This window comes from Mustela nivalis (genome assembly GCF_964662115.1).
Source record: "Mustela nivalis genome assembly, chromosome: 6".
Taxonomy (NCBI): Eukaryota; Metazoa; Chordata; class Mammalia; order Carnivora; family Mustelidae; genus Mustela; species Mustela nivalis.
The window spans coordinates 91,498,205-91,515,661 of NC_139025.1; the positions used below are offsets into that span (position 1 = coordinate 91,498,205).

The 17,457-nt window shown below is 40.5% G+C and overlaps 1 protein-coding gene across 14 annotated transcripts in view; it reads right to left on the minus strand.

Moving 5' to 3' along the window:
• Positions 1 to 5,081: 5,081 nt before the first annotated feature.
• FMN1 (formin 1) overlaps positions 5,082 to 17,457 on the minus strand; it is a gene marked incomplete at its 5' end in the record, with an annotated part of 414,033 nt that continues 401,657 nt past the window's right edge. For all 14 annotated transcript variants that reach the window (XM_082734303.1, XM_082734305.1, XM_082734302.1 and 11 more), the window contains 2 exons: positions 5,082 to 13,967; positions 16,411 to 16,495. In XM_082734303.1, the coding sequence (XP_082590429.1) occupies positions 13,923 to 13,967; positions 16,411 to 16,495 (130 nt within the window). In that variant the 3' untranslated portion in view covers positions 5,082 to 13,922. The remainder of the gene's footprint in view (positions 13,968 to 16,410; positions 16,496 to 17,457) is intronic.

Below are 17,457 nucleotides of genomic sequence, written 5' to 3' on the forward strand. Positions count from 1 at the left end.
TGCAATAGTCTCTCAAAAATGGCCAAACCATTCTGGTCTTAGGGTCTAGGATGGAAATCTTGGAAGAACAAGCAAAGTATAGCAATTTAGTAACTCTTGATGTCTTCTAGAACTTGAAGTGTGAGGGAGGGCATTTTCTTTCTTGAAAGAATTTTCTCTTCTAGTTCTGGCCAGCATAAGAAAACTGAGAACAACTATCTATTCATTTGTGGTTCTTTCATTAAAAATAAAATCCTCCCAACAGAAGGATTTAATTTCATCCGTAAATAACTTCAAAATGACTCTAAGTGAGATCCAAACGGGTCTCAATTTGGCTTCAAATCAAGCAATGGACATACAATACTGATAGAAGACTCGGGGAAATTCTAGCATCACATGATCCAGTTTTGTTTAAACATTCTTTCTGTTGATAGGATATTGTTTTACCTTTTTGGACATATTTCCAGATTGATTCATTATGAGGTAGATTAGGTGGCAACTTCTCTTAGTCTCACTATATTCTTCATTTGGTTCTTACCAATTCCTATTTATTTTTTGCCTTGTGTTATACTCTATTTCATCTCATTTACAGAAAGAAGAAAATTCTGGAAGGTGCATATTAGTTATTTCTTGAAGGATACACACACACACACACACACACACACACACACACACGCATACAGAGCTCCCTGCTCTTAGTTTCTTTGGCTTTTACAGAAGCATTGGTGGCTTCAGTACTCAGGCTAGATATTTGATTAAAAAAAACAAACAAAAAAACCCCCCAAACCCAAAACTATGCCAAGGTTTGAATAGGCAGTATTGTATGAAAAAGAAGGACCTGTTAGAAGGACAATGTTTTTACCATATCTCAAAAATAAGATTATAAGACCACCAAGGTGTTAAGGCCTTATAATCTTTATCTATTCCCATTTCTCCTGAATAAGTTTTATTTTATTTCATTATTTTTTTAAAAAGATTTTATTTATTTATTTCACAGAGATTACAAGTAGGCAGAGAGGCAGGCAGAGAGATAGGGGGTAGCAGGTTCCCTGCAGAGCAGAGAGCCCAATGCAGGGCTCGATCCCAGGACCCTGGGATGATGACCTGAGCCGAAGGCAGAGGCTTTAACCCACTAAGCCACCCAGGCGCCCCACACTGAGCCACCCAGGTGCCCCTCTCCTGAATAAGTTAATTCTATTTCTGTAATCTTTGAAATAAGATAGTGGCTGAGAGCGTTTCTTTGGATTATCTGAATTTTGGTTTCTCCGCTTACCAATTGCATGGGAAATTTATCAACTTCTCTAGGCATTAGTTTTCTTAATCTGTGAAATGGGGATCGTAGTCATCTTTACCTCATATTAGGTATTATTTTTTATATTAATTATTATTATGAGGATTAAATAAAGCAATATATATAAAATGCTTACTATAGCACCCAGCATATAGGAAAACCCTTAATTCATTCAATACTTTACTTTTTTTTTTTTTTTTACTGTGGTAAAATATATATAAAGTTTACCATTTTAACTATTCTTAAATGTATAGTTCTATACATTAAATACATTCACATTGTTGTGCAACCATCATCACTGTTCATCTTCAGAATGTTTCCAGCTTCCCAAACTAAAACTCCATTCCCTCTTCCCCCTATCTCCTGGAGACCCTCATTCTACTTTCTATCTCTATGAATTTCAAGTAAGTGGAATCAAACAATATTTTTTTGTGACTGGGTTCTTTCACTGAGTATCATGTCTTCAAGGTCCATGCAGCTTGTAGCATGGGTCAGAATTTTCTTCCTGTTTAAGGCTGAATAATATTTCACTGTATTAATACCTACACAGTATTAGAAGAGTAAAAGTTTTATTCTAGACACTGAAAAATATGATTTCACTTTCTTACTGTCCAAGACACCGCTTCAGTGGGGATCAACATCGCTCCTAGTCATACGATAAGAAATGCAAGCTTAGGATTGAGGAGTAAAATTCTAAGGTCACCTTTAAGTTCTTTTTTTCACCAGTGTTTTTAAGGTCTCAGTTAGGACATATCTCACTTCATGGTAAAGAATGCTTATATCTAGAGAAAAAAGACAATTACTTCTGTGCTCAGATAGCAGGTAGAGGGAAAAGATTCAGAGAAAAGAGGTAGGGAAAATTTTGAAGAAATCAGATGTTTAGTTTTAGAACAAAAATAGGAACAGAGAAGGAAGGGGAAGACCAGGTAGAAAAGACAGAACTACTTGGACAGATTATCCAGAGGTAATTGTACCAATATATCTCCCATCTCACATTCTTTTCTTACAATGTGATATTTACAGTTCTTCATCAAGAGGTGGGGTCTTAAAAAAAGAGGTGGGGTCTATTTCCCTACCCCTCTATCAGGGCAGAACTTTGTAAATGTCTCAACCAGTAGAGTAGGATGAAGGTGACTGGATGTGACTTCTGAGCTTTGCTCAGAAAAGTGTTTTATGTTTCGCTTTGGATCCCTCAAGCAACCCTATAAGAGACACTGAGTCTCGCAGCCTAGAGCCAGCACCCAGCTGCCATCTTGAGTCATCCACGTGACTCAGCCATCTTGGAAGTACACTTTCCAGGCCCACTCACGCTTTCCAGTTTTCAGAAGAGTGAGAACCTAGCAGACATAATACTACAACCTTATGGGACTCCAAAGTGAGAACTGCCCAGTCAAGCTATTTCTAAACTAACAAAAACCATGAAAAATGATTAGTGATTATTGTTGACTTAATGCCCTTAATGGGGGGCATTTTTAATGCATCAATTGATAAATTGATAAATTATACAGTTACCATCTCTTACCATTCATTATGATTATTATTATGATGTAGTGATGGGTATGAAGTAGCTCTACTTTGAGAAGACTTGAAGGCATCCAAAGTGATGCAGGCCTCTCTTGCAGGTGGGGCCAGTCCAGGCCAACTGTCAAGACTTTTATTTCCGTGAACACATCATAGGCAGGTAAAAGTGGACAACTAGAGTTTGAAGTGGAATATTTAACTTCAGAAACTTATGGCCTGTTAGTTGAGCCATGCGCATACACAGACTATTTAAAGAATAGGCAAAAATGTATACTCATAAATTCAACAGCTATCACTCAGCAAGGGAGACTAAATCTTGATTAAACCAGAGTAGAGATTCTTCTTAAGGTGGACTGGTATTTTTCTTAAGTTCCTTGATACTCAGGCCTCTGCCCTTTTTTAATTTTTAAAAAATACATATTTATTTTAGAGAGAGAGAGAGGAGGAGGGGTAGGAGCAGAAGGAGGTGGGAGAGACAATGTCAGAAAGACCCCAGCTGAGCATGGAACCTGACACAGGGCTCAATCCCATGACCCCAAGATCATGACCAGAACTGAAATCAAGAGCTGGAGGCTCAACTGACTGAGCCACCCAGGCACCCCAGAATGCAACTTTTAAGATTTTATTTATTTATTTGACAGACAGAGATCACAAGTAGGCAGAGAGGCAGGCAGAGAGAGAGGAGAAGGCAGGCTCCCTGCTGAGCAGAGAGCCCGATTCAGGGCTCGATTCCAGGACCCTGGGATCATGACCTGAGCCAAAGGCAGAGGCTTTAACCCACTGAGCCACCCAGGCGCCCCCAGAACGCAACTTTAATAATGACTTCTACAAACTTTTCATGGCATTTGGACCCTTTCTTGCAAACAACAGTTTTGGAATATTTCTCCATAATGGTGTACAGGGATCCCCCACTTTTTGAAAGTTCCTGTTACTTCCCTTTGCTGTCCACAAAAGACCTACAGTAGTACTTGTTTTCACTTCAGAAAAAAAATATGAAGACTTTTGTTTTTATTTAAAAAAAAAAAAAAAAAGACAAAAAGCGAAAAAGGCATGTAGCATTAACTTGCAATGAGGCTGACCGAGGCAGCATACATGCAAGTGAGGCGCGAGGGGCCCCGCCAAGCTCCTTCCCCAGGAACTACACTCAGCATCTCAGCATCAATACATTACAGCTTTGATCTGTCTGTGAGTGTCTGTGCTTTATCTTGACTTATTTTGTGCATCCTTTACCCAGATGTGTCCTGAGGTATCCGGAAAGTCTGAGAGAGGTTGTTTTCAGGGTCTGGGAATGCTCAAATAATTTCCCTTCTAAATTAATAGTAATTGCTTCTTTGCGCTATGCCATCTTGGCCTATGTAAGGTTTCGCGAGCATTCTCCATTGTCAGCAGGGGGAGAGCTGTATTTTGAAGAGAACAGTTTAACATTATGAAGGAGTTAAGCAGTGGGAAAGGCTTTGGCCTTGGGTTCAAGAGAGTTGGATTCTAGCCAATGTGTTTACCAACACATACTGTGATTTTCAGCAAGTCCCTTGGACTTCAGTTGTTTTTCCTCTGTGAAATAGATTTCATCCGATGTCTGAAGATTTTTGCAACTCTGTGACTCTAGGATTTAGAAGAGTTCCCAGTGATGAAATGTCTCCCCAGATAGTAGTTGTGTCTGTTCATGAAATGTATCTGTATAAGTTGCTGCATATTTCAGCAAACTTCCAGACCTGAAGAGTGCATGGCACTCAGGAACACTGAGTAAATAAACTTAAAAACACACAAGCACACTTTTATTGAAATGGAAGGAAGAGTGTTTTGCCAAACGTCTTTTGGTTCTTGTTCATAAATACTTGCATATGTCCTAATATTGCTTGAAAAGAATTTATACCTTGTGCTTAGTGCTAGAACACAATATGGTTATATTTCTGTTCAGTTTCCCAGGTACATTGTTTACTAACCCACATCCTGAGGTCACCAATGCTTGTGGTTCTGCCCATATGCCCCCACCTTGGACAGTTTATCTTCAGGCGTTTTGGTCAGCCTACCTGAGCCAATGCATGGCTGGGCTTGTCTGTTGCATGTTAGCCTTGAGCACCTACCCAGATTGCCCACTGTTGGTGGGATGGAAAGGGGAGAGAGAAGGAAACAGGATGGACTTACCAAGACCTAGCTCTTGCAGTTCAGTAATAACACTGAACTTGAGCAGTAAGGAATGTTACAGGTGATTGGCATTCTCTGTATGAATGTACTGTTGGGAGACGGTCCTGAATGTCTCCCGAAAACAAATCTGCACCACAAGCCAGCAGACATGAAACCAAGATTTATTAAAATATTTTCATCATATTTACAATTGGAAGCCATGAATGCAGTTCTCTGCAGATTCCAAAAAATAGAGTTCTATCTCTTAAAACAAATTAACAGAAGTATCAACAGATTAGGATAAATATAATCTATCACAGAGATAGAGTTCTTTGAATAGACAATCTACATTTTCTAACCAACATATTATGTACAAAAATACACTTGATGTGGTGACCAAGGAGTGTCAAGGAAGGAAAAAAAAAATATATATATATATAGACACACACATAAATTTTCATTATGTACAAGTCAGTATTGGTTCCTTCACCCTTTCTTTTTAAAAATAAATACTTCATTTGGTTGCAAATGACATTTACAAATTCAACTAATGAGCATTTCTCAGCTTTGACAAAATTAAATATGCAAACAAATTAGATATACATATTTTTAAAAATTTAAAGGGAAAAAATACCTGAATCCAATTAGCTTATTTAAAAAATGTCCAAAAGCATGTAATGTAAGGTTTCATGTCTTTAAAGTGCCTTCTCATTTCTCAAACTCTCTTCATTATTACTGAAAATCCTTTAAGATAACACCTACAGATTGGTCTAATACTTAACAGAGAAGCCAAGATTTTTTCCAGGTCCAAACACTGATTACTTCGGACATGCTTGCACTTACTTTTTAAACACTTTGAAGAGTGTAACAGTTACTGTTGATCTGAAAATAACCACAAATTGTCAACATCCTGATCCAAATTTGTGTAGATGTTTGGATCATGAGTAGGAGTAAGAAAGGGATGGCAATAAAAAGCCCAGAATTCAAACGGTTTGCACAGAATTAAGTCAATTTGTCCAGCAGCCCAGAAAAGTTCCTTCAGGTCCAAAACTTTAGTCTTACGCATCCTAGGTGGTGAGACCGGGACTGATTTATAATTTGTCAAAGGATGGTCCCTAATTAGACAGGTTTACAGTACAGTTTATGAGAGACTGAAAAAGCCTAGAACCCTCCCTTCGACCTTCTTAAAATAAAGTAGAATAAGACCAAAAAAAAAAAAAAAAAAAAAGAAATGTATTTTCCATCTCTTTTATGGATTTTCCCTCTTTGCCTAAGTGATGAAGTGATGCTGACATTAACAGGAGGCAGTCGCAGTGCTGTGTGTCACTTGGTGACAGCAGAGCACCCTGTCCAAAGGGCTGGGGAATGGAGCATCGGGCTTGAGGGGAGGGAGGGAGGGGGCAAGAAAGGCTGGCTCCTGGAGAAACTGTAAAGGGAGGGGAAAAGCCATGAGCTGGGAAAGAAGGGGAGGCCGAAGCACAAGGACTGAAGTGAGTAAAGTGAAATGAAGCTAGGTGCCCCAATGACTTTTGGACAGGTGTAGAGAGAACGGGATGTCACACGCACCACCAGCCCCATGGGAACACAGGCCAGTTTCACTAGGGTACCCGCTTTTCCAGCACATTGTCAGGCACTGACCAGCTGGAGGTACTGAACTCTCCCATTTGCCTGATGAGATCCTGGCGCTTCACTGAAAGGCCACCCATGATATAAGCAAGGCAAAAATCTCCAGAACCCTAACAGTGCATCGTATCAGCAAAACATTGTGCCCTGGCTGCATGCTCAAAGTTTCCTTCTCCCCGTTATCTGCTCTACTCCCTCATCCCATCGCTTACAACCTCCCAAGACCCTACAGAGACACCACCACATGGGTCAAATGCATTTTAGGAAGCAGTGTCTGGGGTCCAGGGTGTCACTGAGAAAATTAAGCGCTAAAGGACTTGGAGTAATTTACATGTGTTCGGTCTGATTCCTATTAGGATGCTGACTGATTTCACTTAGGTTCCGGGCATGTAGCTCTGTGCTGATCTTCCAAGCCAAAGCACGATCCCTTAAATCAAAATCCAGGGCCACCCTACTTCTCATGCTAGTCTAAATTAAAACTCAGTGAGGAAAAAAAAACTATGATGAACCAATGACATGTTTTCTCTAAAAAAAAAAAAACAAAAAAAAATGGTTCCATTTCAAATTTTGTAAGTTTCTGCCTTTTTAGGAATCTTTTAGATTCCTATTTTAAAGGGAAGTCCTTTTTTCTTGATGCTTATATTCTTTGAAGATTATATATTTTACTAACAGTATGGTCACATTATTTGTGTCTTGAGAAATTGAAGCATTACAGAATTGAAGATTAATGATTTGGGGTAGACCTATCCTTTTGGTGGACTCCCCAAATCATATGTATATCACTCTGGACAAACATGGGAATTGTACTACTTACCCCTCCCTCACAGATTTGTTTCCTAAGGAAATGGATCTCTTTGAAAGATTTGACAAAGTGCAGTTCCAGTGGGGCTGAAACCACCTTCTTTATGTGTTTGGGGTCAGATATGAAAAGGTAAGATTGTATCTAGGGACAAGTTGGCAAGAAGAAAGGGAAAAAAAACCAACAACCAATGAGCTACTTATAGTTCAGTTAAACTTACCTGAGATGTAAAGACTTGAATCTCCTTCTAGTCTCTTATTAGGAAAGAGTAGTACAATCTTTGTATGCTATATACCCATTTTTATGCTTCTCATAGAATCCTGGAATTCAAAATCCATCCCAAGAGTTCCCAGAAAGTTGTTCATTCCTGAACACATGTATTGTCCATGCCACGGGGAGATAGAGAGTAAGTTCCCTGTATACGCAGATGTCCATAGGACTAGCTTTTCATTTTGGAAAGCTGGCCCAGATGAATAAATGAAAATATGTTTATTTCATGAGACAAGAATAGAAGCAGGCTCTGGAAGAGAACGATGAAGGAAAGGAGGCACAATTTTGCCAAAGATGTTGTCAAACCAGAGTGAATGCATGCCTAAGAATGAATGCAGGTTAAGTGTAAGATAGCATTTTGGGGAAAAGTATTCATTCTCTTGTAAGACCTCCTTACAGTTTCAAAGACAGAGAGAGCCCCTTGAGGTCTGCACAGGTAGAATTTAGAAAAATGCTCAGCCTACAAAAGAGCCTAAATATAGTAGAAATTGTTTACTCCATGGAGAAGAATGACAAATTTTGGGGAGGTGAATTTCTGCTGCAAACTATGTGCTCATTTGCATTTTGCTAGCTCGATGCTATCAAATTTCACACAAAGCATAAAAAAAAAGTTCCCAGAAGTATTTGCATTAGCTTTCAGAAAAGGAGGCAGACTGGTGTTTCTTAGTACATTTAAGAGAAGATTAAAAAAACAGAAAATTATATGAGCATAGGTGGAATGCAGAAGGATAAATTAATGGCATTAGCTACAACTTTCCTATACAAAAATGAGATTAAGTCGGTCTTCCCCAGATCACAGAATGCAGAAGAAATTCACGAATAAGTACTTCATAGATGTAATATGCAATAAAGTCCAGAGTTCATTTGAGCTCCTGACTGAAGCGAACCATCATACCAGAGAAGAGAAGGATGAAAAGGAAAAGATTTTTTTGGTGTGACCAGTTGTCACCAGGCTGCTTGACACAGCGGCTGGAGTAGAGGGGAAGCAAACCTAGTAAGCTCTCCTTGAGAATAGCTGGCCTCCTGAATGAGGCTTGATTTGCTTCCATAACATCCTTGTTGATAGAAGCTGCATCACGGCTTGAAGAGAGAGAGTTAGATATTTGCCATTTTAATATGTTCACGTTTCCAGTTAAGTTGTCAACTACACAAATTTCCCAAATGCTAGGTTTATATCACAGCGTTGATTAAGAGCCTCGGCACAGCTAGGTCTACTGAATTGGCTTCAACCCTGCATGTTAAAATGCTCTTGAACTCAATCCTTCCCAGCAAAGAGTTGATTTGGGAGGGTTTGGTAGATTGCCTACTCCTTTGGAAGGGGAAAGGAAGAATTGTGAAACTAGCATTCAGTGCTCTAACAAGGTGTCAACAACTGACGGTTGTGTAGAAATGACACAAAATGGGCCTCTCTGTCACATACAGCTGTGAATAAGAGCCTAGTGATGCCTGGATTCAATTGCTAATGGGGTTATAAATACTGTGATGTGTGTCTGCAAGCAGTCAGCCATGCTGAGGCCAGTTTCCAAAGGTGCTTTTCTTTAAAGTGACTTTTGCACCAATAATAGCGAAGGTTCCAAGCAGCTGGATTGTTTTTTTTTCTATAGCTAGAAGATGGAAACCTATCCAACAAGTTACTTGCATTTTGGCAAGGCTAAAAACGATTCATACTTTTCAAATATCAAATACTATTAGTTTGGCTGGGTAGCCTTGTTTCTCTTGTGTTGCCAATTTCTTCATGATGACAAACTAGCTGACATGAATGAAAAGTTCATTTCTTCATTCAGTCCACTTTCTTCAGCTGAATTGATCCTAAAGGTACAATAGCTGATATATGAAATGTGGTTCTGATGGCCTTCCAGATGTTCCTCATATTTATCAACTGCTCTTAAGAGAACGCAGAGTAAGCATGGTGTAATGGTCTGGCCCCTTCTTCCACTCTATCCTACCACTTTTCCTTGTATGTGGCTTTTAAAAAAGTGCACTCTTCAGGGCAATCCTGGGCTCTTTTGAATCCACACTCTCAGAATTGCCTGGTTGAGGATGAAGTCTGACGGAGGCCACAGACACTTTTTACTTTGTCCATGCTCATCAGCTCGCACAGCTGCTCTAGTTTTTCTGTGCTCAAGATTTCCACAACGTTGGATTTCACAGTATGTCCATGTTTTGTGTGGTTTAGAAATTTATAAACTAACGTGTGAATAACCAAATCTGATGCTTTTTCTTTCCCTTTCAGCTTTTCATCCTTTTTTTTTTCCTGACTAGAACAGGCAGAATCAAAGAAAATTACACACAAATCTAAATTACTTCATAAAATGATATAGTTGACTTTTAGACTAGGTATTTTTTGGAAAAAAAAGCTGTACATTTTGGACTTCATTCTCCTCCCTGACACAGAAAGTGGCCCCCAAGTTGGTTTAATCTGTATTTGGGGAGGGGAGAGTATAATAAAATAAGCTGATTTAGGATGTCAGGGAATCAAAAGGTTTCCCTGTTAAAGGCTATAGTCTGGTTACTGGGAAGGAGCCTGCAGGTCTGCATTTCTAAGTCCCCTTGATAGTTGGACTAGGCACTGTCTTAGGCTATACTGCACATGCAATGTTGTGTGCAATCATCTGTGTCCATGACGTCAGTAGAAGCAGAAAGAGAAATGAGAAAATGTAGCAGTCAAGAAAGCAAGAATATAATTAAAATGAAAATGCTCCCATTGCACACAGTATAAACTACGGAGAGATGTACAATCCCAGGCCAACAGGCAAATCTTTACCAAAAATAACAGGACTCTTCTGCTACATCTAATCCCTGGCCTTGGAAGAACCATAGCAAGGTGGTTTCCAGTACCACCCCCAGAGTTTCATTCCTTCCTTCAGTTTTTCCAATTTCTCCACCAGCAGCATATAAGCTGTTCATTTAGGAAATGCCTTTCCTTGTGGTTCTTAGGAAAAAAAGAGATGCCTAAGGGGGGCTCAGTAGCTTCCTGGGGAGTTAAGAGGGAGTCCAAGACTAGCACCCAATCTGGCAATTGATTCCTCAACCACACCACCAATTTATTTTGGCTAGAACATTTAAAGATGTATTCACATGGCTGGGTTTCCTTATTCTACTTCCCAGATTTCAGAAATTGTTTTTCCATTATTCCTAGGTACTTTCAGTGGGCATTTGAAGAGATATGTCAACTCAAGGATTCAAAAGGCAGCGGGTCCATCCTCACCGTGATCATCTCTTTCTGCTTGGCCACACTTTTCCCTTTCTGTGCCCTCCACCCACACCACCATTAAGCTGCCTTTTGTATTAAAAGCCATACATCACACCTCCTTCTAACCTTATCTTTGACATCTCAGAGGGCTGATGCTTTTTACCTGACATGTTTATATCATGTTTTAGTGTAATATATGATATACTTGTGTGCCTGGTGATGACTGTAGGTTACTCAGGTAAGAGTCCAAACTGCAATCCAACCAACTATGTCCTCAGATGTAATGACTCTTGGCTAGGAAGAGAGATGGTGCTTCTAAGTCAAGGTTTGTCAGAGTCTAACTAGTACAGTTGGGTGTGAGTGTCTGGTTAAACACAGAGGAGCCATACTGGCCGCTCTCCCTCTAGTCTGGAGAAGGCTGTTCTTAGAAAAGTCACTCAAATCCTGCTTGCCCAAAATGCTCAATCTGATAAAGTGGTACACTAACTACTTCCTCTCCACGAAAAGTTTAGAGACCTCTGTTGCATTTACCATCATCTCAACTGCATTTTAGAGAAATAATTTCAAGGGGCCCCAGGTTGTTTGAGGTGGCCCACCCTGAACAAGCTCTTGTGAACTTTTACTGAGCAGGGACATATGTTAGGAACAAAGGCTGTACCAACACTGCAGTTAAATGTATGAACTTGGGAGAGGGCATCTAGATACATAGTGCAGAACTCAAAAGGGGGGAGAATAATGGAGATCTTGCCCTGTGTCTTAATACAATAACTTACTATATTTGAATAGTCTGAACACATCATTAAATTTCCCCAACAGAGCAGGCGAACTAGTCTTTAGAAATAGGCATTTTACTGCCAATTTCTAGTCTGTCCATGTGAATGGAATGCAACTTGAGCTGCATTTGTCTAACTCTCACATTAAATTTCCACTCATTCTTCTTCAGCACTGGTTCCCTGAAAGCATGTTCCTGCAGACTTATGTGGTCATAGTGACAGGCCTGTTTACTATCACTGGTTTTCTTGTGACCATCCTCCTTAGAGATCTGAAGTGAACCAATGACTCCACTGAAAGCACATGCTGCTCTTGCCCATCAAGTCTGTGGGGACCAATGAGGGTCCAGACATTCACTGACCTCACTGAACTCAAAGTGGATCTCCCAGGCATGGACAAGACAGGCACTTTTCTGCTTCATGATAGTACTAGAAGGAATGTCCTAGAGCACAGGATGAGTGTAAGTGGAATTTGTTTTAAACTGATGAATTTCTTAGATTTTCTTCACAGTTGATTGAAAAGGAAGAGAAACAACATAGGAAAGTGGTATGAAAAGCTTTTGCTCACAGGCAACTTCTTTTAGTAATGTCAGCTCCTTACTAGCTTTTTGTTTTGTTTGTCTCATCTCTTAGTTTGAATTGGGGTGGAGGAAGACCCAACCATGCTACCATACTCCTTTCTTTTTAATTGTTAGGGAAGGCAGTTAGCACCAGCACAAATATGGCTTCTGTGATTTGATTTATCTTGACTACAAGTACAGTGCAGCTTTAATGAGCTGACTCTGTTAGGGAGTCCCTGAGGGGCCTGATGATTAGCAGGCAGTCCTGGGGGGGACACTCAGGTACATGGCAAATTGAGAGTTCTGGGAAGAGGCCGGGATCAGGGGCAAGGCTGCATATGGCAGCCCCATCATGAAGGGTTTTAAGGTTCTCACCCACCTCTAAACTGCTACCCACCAATTGGAGAAGGCTTGGACCTTTTTCCCTTCAAGACCAAAAATGTATAGTATTTGATCCTATTCTGAATTCAGCCCCAGTCCTCTCTCTTCTCATCCTACAAGATAGATTCAGAGAGGTGGCTTTAGGAAAAAAATGTCAAGGGGGAAATCTAAGGTGGTTTCCCTCGTGATTCAAGGGGCAGCAATCATACATGCTTCAGGGTCAGAAAAAGCTGTCTGTCTGTGATATTCCACTCAAACCTTAATATTAATATAATCACATTTTCATTTTGATATAAGGAACCATTTTTATGCTCTTAATTTTTTCAACATCAAAGACTCCTGCTTTATTGTTGGTCACATCCCTGTCAGTCAAGGTCATGATGAAAAGCTGCTAGTAACATTTGCTCTTCTGTCTGGAAACTGCCTCCTGAGGTTGGTGGGAGTGGTACAGATCACACAATCCCAGAACAAGATGCAGAGCTTTGATAAAAGTCAACATGGACTTACCTATTCACAAACATCCTGAAGTACAAAATGGGCTATGACTGGATCACTTGCCCAAGCAGGTACTTTGACCTCCAAGCCTGTGCTGGCTTGGGTATCACTGTTTATTCCAGGAATAAGGGTACAGAATTTCTGCTGGGCAAGGGAAACCACAATAAAAACACAAAACACATAAAAACAAAAGAGTGGGTCTTGCTTAATAGCTGATGTTAACTCCCTGTACAGTAATTTCTTCTCTAGGATGAAGTTTATGGCTATTTAACTCCCTTTCTACCCATGTGTAATTCCATTTTCTGTCTTTTTCATTATATGAACAAAAACAATAACAACAACAACAACAAAATAACCATTTCTCTCATCTGGAAAATACATAGTCTTGGATGTCTTAAAAAATAGTTTTGGTAGGTTTCAACATTTTTGGTGAGAAAGAAGTTGTAGGATCTTGCCGCAACAGGATCAAAGTTAAGATCGATAGTCACACCAGCAGTGTGGAAGGATCAAGGCTTGAATCCTCTCAAGGCAATTGTCACAAAAGATCTTTCTCCTGTCACAAGTTTATATATATCAAGCTTGGATTAGAAAGCTTGAAATCTCCAATTTTAAAAACATTTGGAAAATATTGGTATTTTTTCTGGTTTTGTAATGGCATCACTTTGGACCTCTACAAGAAACAATGATCAAATACACCTGCAGTGTTCCCTTAAACAGTTTCTCATTGTTCCTGTGGCTTAACAAAGGACTCCCTTAAGAAGGCACAGGGTGCTCACTGCAATGACCTCAGAAAGAGATGAGCAAAACAAATGTTTGGTGACATATCTTGCTTCAAGAACTTTCTGCAGCACTAGTGTTGCAAAGGATGATACAAGAAAATGCTTGCTTGCCGCCGTCATTCTCACGTGGCTCTGTATTAGTTAGTGGTCACACTGGCTTCCTTCTGACGCAGTCTTTCTTTCTGTTGTTTAAGGAAAAAATAGTTTATTATCATTCTTTGTTCTAAATTTTCATTTTTCTCAAACTTTGAAAAATTTCTCAAAGTTTTGGTCTAGAATGATGGGTAGAGTTGGACTCAAGGCTCTAGAAATGAGAGTCATTTTATCCTTCTTTTCTGAAATCCTGTTATCTGCTCCTCCCAATCTATTCCCCTTACTTGCTAAAAGCAAACAGCAAATAACCAGCTCATCAAACAATGACACCCATCTAAAAGACGGACCTTTACCATGAGCGGCTGGTCTGTTCTCTTCCTCTGTGACAAAGATCCTAACTTGGCAGTGTTACTCAAAGATTCCTTCTGCCCCCATGCTCAGGCTACTAATGGAATTAGGGAATGCTGAAGGAATAGTTTCTGGGGAATCTAGATAGGAAAAAAAATCACTGTTTCCCCGATTGAATACATCTGCATATGGTCAAGATGGTGGGACTGAACAAAGGCGATGCAAAATGGAAGCGGAGCAGACGTGATCCATGCAGGATGGAGAAGACTTCCATTTTACCATGGGTGTTCTGCTCTGCTCTCTCTGAGCTTCCTGCTCAGTGACAACCTTCTAAAGATGAAGGTCATGAAGGTCTGTTGGCGAGATATATATACAGATAAGAATACAAAACAGAAATGAGGATTCTCACCGTTTCTAGGACTTTAGAGGAATAAAATATTTAGCATAATGAGAATGGGTGTATCTGCTCTTTGGGATGGCACATAAAAGACTAAAAAAAGAAATGGAAGAGGTATATTCCTTTGCACAGAGATCTTTGTAAATAGATCCTCAGCTGCTTGTCATCTATGAGATGTGATACTGAGCTACTAGGGTGGCCTACATATAATCATCAAGTCGATGATTTCTGAACACCCATCCTGAGTCTGGATCCCATCTCTGACTTGTGAGCTTGAATCAGGATCAGTTTCTGAGCGCTTCCCAAATTCCCAAATAAACAACAACAAAAGAAACCACCCTAACAAGTTGAGGATTGCAACTGGGAGCTTGGTCACAGTGGAAGTCACCTATTTAAAAAAAAAAAAAAAAAAGTCACAGTAAACCCACTGTTTCCTCTTTGTCTCCAGGGCTGAATTCATTCTGTGCCCCTGGAAATAAGATTTGGCTGCAAAGGTTAGGATAGAGGCCCAAGAAAGGGGACTGGGGGAAAGGAGTGTAGGCTGACCAACGAGGAAGACAAAACTCAGGGTGGAAGCCATTGCCACTGAAAATCATACAAGTGAATGTACTGAACCCACCACCAAAAGGGCACAGAGGATGGGTCCATTCAGGAGCTGTGCATGCTAACTGCAGCCTTCCCCACTCCAGCTGTAGGACCCCGACTTCTCCACACCTCACTCAACATTCATTTGCTGATGGGGCTGTTGTGAGTGAGAGACACCCCAGCCAATCAACAGAAAAAAAAAAAAAATCTCACTTCACTACTTCAACTTCATTTAGATGGTCAGAAGGTTTAAAGTAGCTGGCAAATGGTCCTCAAAACTCAAAAGGATAAGAATAAGTAGCTGTGGGACAGCAGGGCACAGGGGAGGTATGGTCTGAAAAATCAGCTGAGGAGAGCGATGGCCCCCTTATCACTCACTGCTGTTCTCCAGGGCAGGGCCGACTAATTCTGCCAAAATTTGTAATAACCAGAAACAGCCAACATTTTTAAGTTCTTATTATACGCCGCTTTCTATTTCTCTCTGTTTCCTCAAAATAATCCTAAAGTAAAGGTGGTATTATTTCTCTCATTTCCCAAAAGAGGCAAAGTAATTTTACGAAGGTTTTACAACTACTAAGTGGCTAAGCTGGGATCTGAACCCCAACATCTTGGGTTCCTAACCATTTACCTCTGCTATTGTCTCTAACGTATAGGTAGAGCTTCACTGTGAACCTTCCCAATGGGAAGGTGGAGGACAACTTCCCCTTTCAGGTGCGAAGGCCAACTAGTCTCTCAGTTTCCAGCTCCTGGAGAGACATCAGGGGACCAAGAGCCTGGGCTTGGTTTCTGTTACTCCTTTGTGAAGTGATCCTAGGTAAGCTGTATCTTTCTGCATCTGGGTTTTCCCAATTATCTAAAGAGCATAATCTCTACCCCTTTCTTAAATGCTCAACCAGTTAGGGAGAAAGGTGCTCTGAGATAAGCAGATGCCGGCCTGGGGTGTGGAAGGGTGTGACATGGCAAGTGACTAAATTTGCCTGATCAGGAAACGATCTGTGTTGGGTTTGCTGGGAGAACGCGGAGGTCCAGGAAGTCGGGTTTTGTTCCTCACTCCCTTCTTACCTAGGCTACTCTGGGATGGGAACTGAGAATCTGGATACTACTCATTCCTCTGAGTTTTATCCTTTAAATTCAGACACACTCCCAGATGCACCTCAGTTATGATGAAAAATCTTTTGGTTATGTTGAAACATGCGTCTCACCAGACTAGCCGTGGGATTGATTTTCTTTGTCTCCACTTTCTTCTCTGATGTCAGCTTGCTGACTGATTCCTGAGCCATTTTCAATCTGAAATTGAAACAGGGAGTGGGGAGGGGAGAGGAGCAGCAGAGAGAGAGGGGGGAAGAGGACAGGTTAAACAGTATCCAAGTGCTTTTGAATTAACCAACTGGCAGTGGGGAAATACAATGTATGGGTTCTTAGTGCCTTTAAGTGATCAAATTTGAACTCTAATCAGGTGTGAAGGCATATTTTCTAGGTTATCAAAACTGAATTTCCTTTGCTGACTGAGGGACTCCCCTAGATGACCTCAGGTGACCAATGCAGGAGCTTCTTCCTATCTATGGAATGCTACGTGCCCTTGCTTTAGTCTCAGTGAACACTTAAGGCTCTCTGGCTTGTGATCCACTCAGCAGATAATACAGAGACAATTTTGAAAATGGAAGCTTTGAGTAAGCATATGAAACCTACAAATATTAAAATACGTTGATTCATATCAATAGAGCAAAAAGACATCCCACAAGATGGGAGACAATCTTTGTAAATCATATGTCCGATATGGGACGTGTATTCAGAACATGGGAAGAACTCTCATAACTCAAATCAAAAGACAAACTGCCCAGTGAAAAAATGGGCCAAAGATGACATACAGAAGGCTAATAAGCCGATTAAACATGCCCAACCTCGGGGCACCTGGCTGGCTAAGTAGGTTAAGCCTCTGCCTTCGGCTCAGGTCATGATCTTAGGGTCCTGTGATCAAGTCCCACTTCGGGCTCTCTGCTTGACAGGGAGCTTGCTTCCCCCTTCCCCTCTGCCTGCCTCTCCGCCTACTTGTGATCTCTCTCTCTCTGTCAAATAAATAAAAAATATTTTTTAAAAAATGCCCAACCTCATCAGTCATGAGGGCAATACTCATCTAAGCTGCAAGATGACACTACATAGCATGGCTGGAACTAAAAAGAAAGATAGTACAAGTGTTGTAGGTACAGATGTGGGTGAAACTGGAACCCTCATACCTTTCTGAGGGGATT